The following is a 10,847-nucleotide window of genomic DNA, read 5'->3' on the forward strand; positions in this document are numbered from 1 at the left end:
GTGCCCTTTTGAACCTGTCCTAACTTTGTTAATAAACATTGTGCATTTTTATGACAGCGTTGCAGGAAATGGATATTGGTACCAATTAGGACCCGCATTTGTTCCGCGGGTTGGGGAATCCGATTTCTGCAGCAGCAACTACTTTGTTGTCCCTTGACACCTTTTTTGTTCATAAGAGTTGTTCTGGAGTCCTTCTCTCGCTCCTCTCGAGGATATGATGACGCCTGATAGGGTCAAAATATTTATTTCGATGATAAGAACTAACCCTCTGAAAAATTCCTTTAGTTCTTCCATTTCGAAATTGGAGGAGTCCAAATTCGTCACTTTGAACTCCGGGGAGATGAGCGATGTGAATCTGGTGATGAAGGATCGTCGCCATAAGATTGCCAGAATTTGCGACGAAGATCTAAAGGCCATTGGTGTGGGCATGTCCATCAATGCCAAGTTCATGATTTATGACAAAAGCCACAAGCTTGCCTATTGTGCCATCCCCAAAGTGAGTCAAGAGATATTTACGTCCATGGTTCATGGTAATGGCTCGTCCTCACTCAAAAGCGGCATTCACAATTCTTGCCTTATTTTGAAGTGCCAATCAAAATGAAAAAAAACCACACTCATTAGAGCCTTATTTAAACAGGTTGCCAGTTCCAGTTGGACTCATAACTTCCTCATTATGGGTGGCCTCTCACCCTTGAAGTTTAGTCATCGTGCTGCTCCCAAACGTCTTCCGTTCCCGCTAGATATGAGGTAATGCAAACAAAGACTCGTCGTACTCTTTCATTCCTTATTTGTACTCCCTGGTCATTTGATTAGCCCGGTCACTTTTGCTCAAGATGTGACATCCATGCTGATCGTTCGACATCCGTTTTCCCGACTGGCCTCCGCCTATTATGACAAGCTTATTCGGTTGGGACGAAAGTCTTGGCAGATGGTCAGATTGTTCATTATTTGGAAATTTCGCCTTCAACCTCCCAAAAGGCACTTTGAATCGTGGATGGCTGACCAATTGATGCAGGAACACGAACGGGCAGTGAGAAATGGAAGCATCGCCAATTTTGGTTCAAATGATCCCACTAACGCAACGTAAACACAAAATGAATCAAATAGTCTTTGGATGCTCTTGGTTTTGATGCAATTGCTTTACAAATTTCTTTTTCACAGCCCAGAGGAGTTTGCCCAGTATATTTTATTCATGAAAAGCAGACCTATGGACATTCACTTCCGGCCTCAACACAAAATTTGCCCTATATGCGCCTACAATTTTACGGCGTATTGGTAAGAACGGCAACCTTTGCCTGTACTTGGTGGGCCATTTAAATCTGCCACACCTTTGAAGCTCCATAACTCGTGACTGATTCGTCAACGGGGAAAATGGCAATTTTAGGGAAGTAAGCTTTACTTCATGCGAATTTAGATTTAAAAAATGGCGGCTACAGCTCAATTTTCCTGCAAAGAATTATAGGAAGAACGCCCTGTCTCAATTTCCAGCCACTCTGAAAAGGAAAATTCGAGATTTCTCACCTTATAAATAGGCCTCCCCCAGGATAACAAGAGCATAAGAAATGCTTTGGTTGTCTTTAATAACGACAATGGGAGTGTGGGCAGCCGAAAAGACTATGAAAGGTCCCGAAAAAAGCGACGGTTTGGCCAATTTGGTTGATAACGATCCAAGAATGTCTGTCGGCCGTTTTTCGGAAATTTAAAGACCCCTTGTCGACCATTCGGCTCACCATTGAAGTCGATTTTAGGTATCATTCCTACGAGACGGGAAAACGTCAATTTCAGTCCAATTGTGTCCAAAACATGAAGGTCAGGGTCCCTTCTGAAGATCTGCGCATAATTGTTTAACAAGCTCAAGAAACCAGTTTAACCAAACATGATTTGATTATTGTCTTACGAGAAAAACCTCTGACAAGATCAAGTCAAAATCACAGGCCTAAAACGCGAAGACATGAGGTTCCCAGAGTGCTGCTGTACGGCCATAGCGGATGTACGGTACAGCACAAGTCAAAATCACAGGCCTAAAACGCGAAGACATGAGGTTCCCAGAGTGGTGACAACTACTGATATGAAGCAAGAACCGACAGGGCAAGTAGTGTCCGGTACTTAACTTGACCCAGTAGGTACTTGCCCCAACTTCGGTTTGTACACACACACTTGGGGGAAAAATGGTTGGGCCAAACTTACGCAAGATTTTTATATCCAAGGCAAATTAAATTAATTTATACATGAATAGCAGTGATGTGCACCAACAGTGACGCTGCAACGTGACTTTGATTCAACGACTAGTTTGTTTCTGGCAATCTGACTTTAGCTATTCTATAATTCCCATTTTGCGGTTTTCCTGAGTAGTAACAACCAAGTTTCCTTCCCATACATTGTGATCAATTTGAAGGGAGCGTGGCTTCAAATTAAGACTGGATGTTCTTCCTATGATTCTGTGAAGGAAAATTAACCTGGAGCTGTCATAATTCAAATTTTAACTTGCAAGGAGTATAACTTACTTCTCTAAAATTGCCAGTTTTACCGTTGACAAATCAACGAGTATTAGGCTTGTCAAGTGAACGCGTTTATGAACAACTGACGTTATTCCATGGAGTAAAATCAAAGACAACATGCCCAGCCAAATCGCACTGTGCATGCATAAAATTTTGACATTTATTCCATTGTACCTACTGTTCTAAGCAAATGGCATTGTGGTTTTGAGCCAAGTTGACAGTGCGTTTACCGTTTAATACCAAAAATGTTCATTTTGTGTGGTTTTATAACACAACTCGCTCAAAATCACTGAATTATTGAAAATTCAATGGGCGAATGGTGCGAGTTGACTGTAATGTTTGTCTTAGTTCTCTCTCCCCAAATTGCCCAAAATCAGGGTGCCGGACCACATTTTTCCTTGAATTTCTTTCATATGACATCCCCAATCAAGCTTCCAAGTAGTGGCAGATTTAAATGGCCCACCCTGTATTTCCAAAAATCCATTAGACCTGTGGTGATCTTTGGCTCACCGTAGAACAAAGTACGAGTATTAGAGACTCTTCAAAATAAAATTATTATCGTTTGGCTGATGATTTTCAAGAGATGTACCTAAAAATCATGCTTTTTTTACCCCCTTCATTGTTTATATACATGAACCACCTTATACGATATTTGTGACTAGTTCATAAGCTTTTCCTGTTTTTAATGCAACTTCAGCTGCTAAGCTCAGTTTTGAAGCTGAAAAAAGTATTAAAAACGTTAAATTAGCGCATACAGGGAAGGTAGGTCGGGGCAATCTGAAACCAGCAAATAACTAATAATCCATTTAGTTTTTTTGGACAATTACCTTATGTTGTAGACAAGGCACGAGCCTTGGTGAAAACCGATATAGTCAGGACACCCTGACCGAGTCTGGTTTTTCATTTGGAAAATGGTTCATTTTTTCATTTTTGTGATAGCAGATGTCTAAACGATAATTACTTCTTGAAACAACAAGAAGCCAAATTTGTTCTAAGAAATTTCGCTTTACTTTTACTGAGTTAAAGTTAAGGGGCAACTTCTTGGCAGAGAGTAAAACAAAACTCTTGATTTTCTGCACAGACAGGCAGTGGTTTTGTGCTATATCGATACGTCTGAACCAAGCAAGAACTTCTGTTCTGACACAATTTATCTAATTGCGAGATCTTGTTGAAAGAAATCACCTGCAAGAAAAAAGACCGATTCTGGTTTCCTTTTCTTTTGTGGTTGATGGGTTTTGGTTTTTTCCCTTTATACGCCATTTTTCACCCATATCTTTCACATTTTTATCTGCGGCCGAGCTATAATATTTGTATGCACTATTCTGAACCAGGGAATCTAGGGCGACAAGTTGATTTGAAGTGATCAATTGATGAGTGTCCCAATTGAGGGATATTCCCGCTGCGTTATAACAGCCCTTCTCAATTATAACCTCACCCTCGAGAATGAATGCAACTAGAAGGTCAAGATTGACCAAGTATTCTATAAAAGTTTTAGTATCGTAGAAAAAGGGTGAAATACCCAAATCTTACCTCCTTCATTGTTTTAAGTCTTTAAATGAACTCCGAGAAAAGTCATTGACGAATCATCGGACAACTTTTCATTGATTAATTATCTAAGGGACTTCTTTTAGCCATTTGGAGCACCTTCATCGAGACACGAGTTACTTTCTTCAGAAGGCGAACGTGTCCCAATTACTTCAAACTCGAATCCATTTGAACTCGAGGGCCTTTTCGAGCCAGAGCAGCAAGAGACAATCCGAGGCGGATTTCTGGTCCCAAATCAAACCCAAGACTCAAGAAGAGCTCTACAAGTTGTACTATTATGACTTTCAGCTCTTTGGATACTCGCTCTCGGATTACATGACTGATATCGGATTAAAGTCAAGTTAAAACGATGTGTTCCTTTCATATCTTTCTTTTAAAGTCAATAAACAAGTTCAATTCGGCTATCACAGCAAACTTGACGACACACTCTCCACACTCCAAAAACTGTGCTATTCTCAATAGATGATCTGTCGCATGGAATCCGATGAATTGCTCCCCATGGCTTCTTCCAGATTATTGTCAAGTTTGTGGTACCTGGCTCCTCTGTGCCTCTGACGACCTCCACTTTGACGTCCTTGTCGGCCTTCAAGAGCCAAGGCCAAAATCTAGAAAGCAATATTTCATCATCAACCATTTGTTTCCATTCAAACGCTTTGTAATGGGACGTTCTGCCCTATTTCACCTTCTTCTTGTTATGAAACACCAAGTAGAAGACCAAACCCATGATGAGGAACAAGATCAAGTAGCTGAAAGCCTGCGATTGAGATTCGCCCTCGTGAAAAGTGCGAAACTTCTCTTTGGCGTAGTGGGACGAGTCTTGAGATTGATCAGGATCGGCTGGCTTGGGGACGGGGATGTCTTCCCCCGATTTGGTCACGACAGGCAAACTGGAGAGTACCCTTTCAGTCGTCGTGGAGTGGCTCGCCTGACCTACTTGAACCACAGGCGGCTCTTGGACTTGTACTGCCAAGAGTTGTGATTGTCAGGGTAGTAGGATATTTTCTGTTTGACAACAAATTTGCGCGTTACCTGGGGAGGCATCAGGCAATGCACTCTGTAATGGATCCATCTTGTCACCAATCTCGCCGGGATTCGGTTCCGGAACTTCGGGTTGGGATGGGTTGAGGGGTAACTCTGCGTGTTTGCGAGAATCAATGACGTGGGCGGACTCCACCTGATCTGGACCGGGCAGACTCGCATTACCTATGATTAGCCAGGGCCAAATTGATAGTGAATGGGTGAAACTGGGTTGAAAAGATCGATGCGCGACTCACTGGTGCGTTGGTGCGGCATCATTTTGGGCGGAATGACCAACCCTGAACCCACGGATACGGCGGGTCGCTCAGACGGGGCCATGCCCTGGAGCAGAAACTGTGGCAGTGCTTGGCGCAGACGGCGGCTGGTGAAGTACAAATGTCCACACAAGGGCGTCAAAGTGACCGAGCCATTGGCGTGCGCGGGCCGACAAAAGCCGGAGCAAACTGGCGGGTGGTCGTCCAAAATTTGGCGAAGCTTCTCATGTTTCTGACATTCGACTAAAGTGAGGCCCAAAATGAGATGGACCCGCTCACAATCAATGGCGGGCACGCTCGCTTTCAAATCGCGACACACTTGATCCGACTGATAGGCCCGGATATCGGAGAGCGACACGGGCGTCTGGGCCTTCAAGTCGGGCGACGCACCCCGACACAGAAGCTGGAGATGCAGCTCCACGGCTTGACACGTGCCGTAATGGAACACGCTTCTCAAGTCCGACTTGTCATTGTTGAAGGCCGAAATGTTTTGACAGGACTGGAAATCCGAGGCCAACTCACTGAGCGGGTACACGCTTTGGCAAGCGCGGGTCAGTAAGGTTAAGCCGGAGGGCGAGGCCAGCGAGGCGTTTTCCGCCTGCACGCCCACCATCGCCCACCCAATCACCCACACTAAGCCCGAGGGCGCTAAACCGGTCCCAGTCCCTGGACGCCTGGCCATGGCCAAACCGGTGAGCTTCAAACGGCGGATCCCCGTACTGGCCAGAATGGCGAGAATGTGGAAGATTGAAAAGCTTCGTCGGCCAGATTTAAGACCCGAGTCGCGGATTGAGCGGGCCCCCGCCTCCATCCATCACCCATCAGCGGAACACCCGTGGCCCAATGCAAATCCGCAGGGTGGTCAACCGACCGAGGTACGGCGATAGATGGCCAATTCCCACCCCAAGATGACGTGGCAAACTCCTCGTTGGTTGAGTGGATAGAGAAGTCGGACCCACGAACTGGTCCCTTGACAGTTATCGATGGTTGATGGTTTTTCAAGGGGGAGGGAGTCCGGGGGCATCAATCACAAGGCCACAAGTGTCTACCTGCCTGCCTGCCTGCCTGCCTCTATGCCTCTATGCCTCTATGCCTCTATGCCTACGTACGTATGTGTGTGCATGCGCATGCAGGCAGCCAGGCCCACTGGCTGGGCCGGGCTTGTCAGGAGCTCAATCCAAATCCAATCCACAGCAGGCCAAAGGCTGGGTGAGTGGGTGGGTGGCTCCAGAGTTTTGACCTTTGGCTTTAGTTTGACTTGATCCAGTCCCAAACCATGGCGGTGCCGGGTGACCACCGGACCGAGCCACCAGTCCCATGCAACTTTAAAACGCCCTTCACTTGGAGGGAGCCACTCAAAGCTACTATGCGTGTTTATATGGCCACTCTATTTCTGTAGATAGGTAACGCTACTATCTACGTCCATCCCCACCATGACACGATGTTGGTCACGAAAGTACACGAAAGCAGAGACACCACCAATCACATTGAACAACTAGCTGCTTTCACGCCGAGCAACCCTGATAAAGTTTTTGCAAAATATCATCTCGTATTTGAGCTCAGATTAGTATATTAATCCACTAAAAATCTACAAAGAGATCATATATTTAAACATGAAATCAGCAGATCTTGGGGTTAACCTTACTTGCGTTTCCAACTGCAATTTTATCAAAATCAACGAGATACGCCCACGTGGTTTCGTGAGCACTTATTTTGAACTGCGATAAGTAAAACATTCATTTTTTTTTCAAAAGTAGATGCCTTCACTTTCTTCCAAATCAAGTCCAAAATCCAGCTTAATACGTCTTTTCATGCGGTTACAAGAGTTAGATCAAGTAAGATATAATCAAGACAATTTATGAGACACTCGGTAACCATCTTAATATCCCACACCATGGAATCTCATGTGTTACGGCTAGTCTCGATGGCCCTTCTCCTAACGTATGACATGTTTCGATTATTCCGGAGTCGGGTATATTCCTTTAAAACTAACGATTACAAAAATGTCGAAAAAATGTCCACGTCAAGGCACCGATGAAGTTATAGAGAACTGGCCGCTAGGGCCTATTTTGGCGAGGGATGAACGCTTGGAAGCGGGAAATTCAAACCTACGCGCCATCCTCCGACATCATGGGTGGAAGGCCAATCTAATGGCCAATCACAACGTTAGGAGTTTACCTTTTTTCCACAAACTTTGTCTTTACAAGTAGTTTCAGAAGTTTGACGAACGCCAAATGCTTAATTGCATTTGGTGAAAAATTCACGTTCATCTTAACCCTCCTCAAAGTGAATCTTTGGTGTTGTTGAATGCTAAATTCTCGTAGACCTGCATGTTCTGATCAAACCAAACTCTAAAGTAAGTGAGATTTGAGAAAAATGAATATCATAGATTCTGAATAATGTGGATAAGAGTGACATAAGAAATCTTCTAACTTGATAGATAATTAATTATAATGCTTCTTGTCATAAATCTAGGAATTGCTTAACTCACAGTACAATCAACGAAATTTGGCAAGCAAATGCGCTAGACAAAATTAAAAGAAAGGCTCTATTTTGATGGGATAAGGAGGTCCCTAAGACATTCATCCCATGAAATGTGTGAAATTGAGTTTTGGGTTCATCTGGTTCTAAGGCAAGGATCCGTGTCTAAGGGCAAGATATGAAGTATGAGGAGTAAATTCCTAGCACACGCTCTGAACATGTATCGGCCTTTTATTGACATTTAATAAATATGATTGTCATCATATAGCTCAGATATAGTCTTGAGTACATCTTACTCGAATAACCTCATGTAACCGTGTGAAAAGGCATTGTAACTGCATTTTGGCCTTGATTTGGAGGAATGTGAGGGCATCTAGTGTTGAAAAAGTGAATATTTCACCCACTCGCAATTCAGGATAAGTGCTCACAAAACCATGTAGGGGTATCTCATTGAGTAAGCGATAAGATATCACGTTTTCAATGATTTGCATCAAATGTGACTACAAATTGCTCCGGCTATATCTTAAAGTAATTGCCAAGAAATATAATATTTTTTCACGTCTAAAATATAAATGAAAACATTTTACTTTTTTGAAACAGGTAGAAAAACCCGAAAATAGTTTGCAAAATAGATAATTAATCATTGCGAAAAGTGACGAATTCGAAAATTACAGTTTTCGTAATTACAGGTTTCATTCAAATACTTAAGGAACATGATAGGATAGTATAGCTTTTGGCACTTAACGAAAATGAAAGGCAATTTTCATGTTTAGTAAGTTTTAAGTGACAATTTTTGCTACTTTTAGCGTTTAAACAAGTCTTAAAGGAAGTGGAAAAATGTTATTTCTTGTCGTTTTATTGAAAAAGACAATAATATGCCTTGGAAATAACTGGAAACATAATTAGGCCACTTTTCGCTCTTTTAAGGTGTAAAACGCAGCTTTCAAGATGTGATAACTGAGCATCTGTTGAATAGAAGTTTATGAAATGATATGTCAATACATAACTAAGAGGACGTTTAATACTGATTGACTACGTTTTTGACAATGATGCATTTTTATGGACTTTAAGTTATTTTACACATTTATCTGAGCTACTTTTAAACATGTGTATTTCACAAACTTTGTTCCTTTTGTCTCTTTGACAAAGAAAAACATATCTAAATGTCTTGGCATCTGAGCAAACACTTAACCAGAAAAAATAACCACAGTGAGTGTATCCAAGGGCACGGCCAACTTAATGTTCCAGTCTAGGGTCGTGGCCATGGGATGGTAAGCCGGATATGTGTGGGGTGGCTCGTGGTACATCATAGGTTCAGAGTGGATAAAGTGTTGCTGGGGATACCCACAGACTTCTAGAGATGTGGACTACGAACAGAAGCCAAAATTTCGTATCTCCTAAACCGTTCATTTTATTCCAAACAAGCATTTAATACGACCACAAGATCTGGATGAGAAGATGGACTTGGCCAATTTTTAGGCCAAACCCATGCTTAGGGAACTCAGGAGACATGGTCAAAGTTATGCAGTAAACACTACATAAAATTCGATTTTTCGGCCTGTTCTGGTCAGCTACATAAGCCTTTGACAACATAACTTCGAAAGGATCCACTTGACCAGAAATTTATATAAAAATGTCCTACTTTTAATTGAAGGGATCTATTTTTCTTATATTGTTACTTTCATTCAAAAAGTGCCTCAGAGCGGCCATGACCAAGAGCAGGCCGATTGGGCGGCAAGCTCATTCGCGGTCCATATTTCTAGAAAGTTTGCGCCACCTAGTCGTTATATGATCTGTGGTTCGCGCCCCTAATACCCGAACATTCGGAAAAGACGAGCTGAGTCACATGTTGGAAGAAATGAATTTGGATTGTTCGTCGGAATAAGTATCCAACCCAAGCGTAATGTAGTGAAAGAATCAGCCTGTCCATCACGTCATAGATGTTGACCAAGTAATGACTCAACCCTGAAACGTTTCAAGATTATCTTATCTTAGGTCTGGCCTGATTCAGATCCAATCAGCCAATCCGACCATGAGATGCCAAGGGCTGAATTTCGATTGCATTGAAGGTCTGGCCATGAGGTGATGGGCCAAAGGACAACAACCTGAAGAATCTGGCACCCAATTTCTGTGGGTTTGTATGTATGCATTTCGGGTTGTTGTAATAGGAATACAGATATATAGGGCTAGTCAAGTAAACGCGTTCATGGACAACTGACGTTATTCCATGGAGTAAAATCAAAGACAACATGCCCAGCCAAACCGCACTGTGCATGCATTGGGTTTTGACATTTTTTCCATTTCACATGCTTATCTAGGCAATTAGCATTATGGTATTGAGCCAATTTGATAGTGCGTTCACTGATTAACACCAAACATGCTCATATAGTAGGGTTGTGTAACACAACTCGCTCAAAATCACTGAATTATTGAAAATTCAATGGGCGAATGGTGCGAGCTGACTGTGATGTTTGTCTTAGTTCTCTCTCCCCGAAATGCCCAAAATCAGGGTGCCGGACCACATTTTTCCTTGAATTTCCTTCACTTGACATCCCCTAAATGATGAGGTCACAGCACCCACCACGTCAGCATGCATTTGGGATTGACCTCCTGAACCCTTCAGAATGCTGGCTCAATTTTGAACTAAGCATTTGTACGTTTCCAATGCTGCCGTTGTACTGCACGCCAGCCAAACTCAAAAATGGTGCCTCTTCTTCAATCCAGTTTTTCTTTGGACCTACCAGAGAAAAGTTACAGACATCCGACTCATACTAACCAGACTGAACGAGGGATGGGAAAGATAAAAAGATAGGAAATTCTTCATGCCGAAGGCACACATCAGGACTGGTACTTCTTGGCCCTGCCTGTTTTTACCATGAGTTACATGTACACCATTCCATATATAATTGCATTGAAAAGGAACCTCGAGTCCGTTGTGCCAACTCAAACATATCCTTATTTACCACCAAGGGTACAGAGATTAAGCAATTGAATTTTCATCAGAGCTAACATGTCAAGAAATATGAATACA

At 42.8% G+C, this 10,847-nt stretch overlaps 2 protein-coding genes across 2 annotated transcripts; one reads left to right on the forward strand and one right to left on the reverse strand.

Annotated features, from left to right (window-relative positions):
• Window positions 1-295: 295 nt before the first annotated feature.
• LOC131884206 (carbohydrate sulfotransferase 11-like) lies at window positions 296-4,388 on the forward strand (the record flags this gene model as incomplete). Its single annotated transcript, XM_059231902.1, is given in 5 exon segments — window positions 296-496; window positions 638-747; window positions 814-1,083; window positions 1,162-1,275; window positions 4,130-4,388. Coding segments are annotated over 5 exon segments (954 nt in total), but the record flags the coding sequence as incomplete, so codon positions are not given.
• On the reverse strand, window positions 4,385-6,817 carry LOC131884203 (uncharacterized). Its single transcript, XM_059231900.1, has 4 exons — window positions 5,318-6,817; window positions 5,073-5,246; window positions 4,726-5,006; window positions 4,385-4,648 (listed from the first exon to the last, which is right to left on the reverse strand). The coding sequence occupies exons 1-4, from the start codon at window positions 6,144-6,146 to the stop codon at window positions 4,499-4,501; spliced, it is 1,434 nt and encodes a 477-aa protein (XP_059087883.1). The 5' UTR covers window positions 6,147-6,817; the 3' UTR covers window positions 4,385-4,498.
• Window positions 6,818-10,847: the final 4,030 nt, after the last annotated feature.

The sequence above is a fragment of the Tigriopus californicus genome, chromosome 7 (genome assembly GCF_007210705.1).
Source record: "Tigriopus californicus strain San Diego chromosome 7, Tcal_SD_v2.1, whole genome shotgun sequence".
Lineage (NCBI taxonomy): Eukaryota > Metazoa > Arthropoda > Copepoda > Harpacticoida > Harpacticidae > Tigriopus > Tigriopus californicus.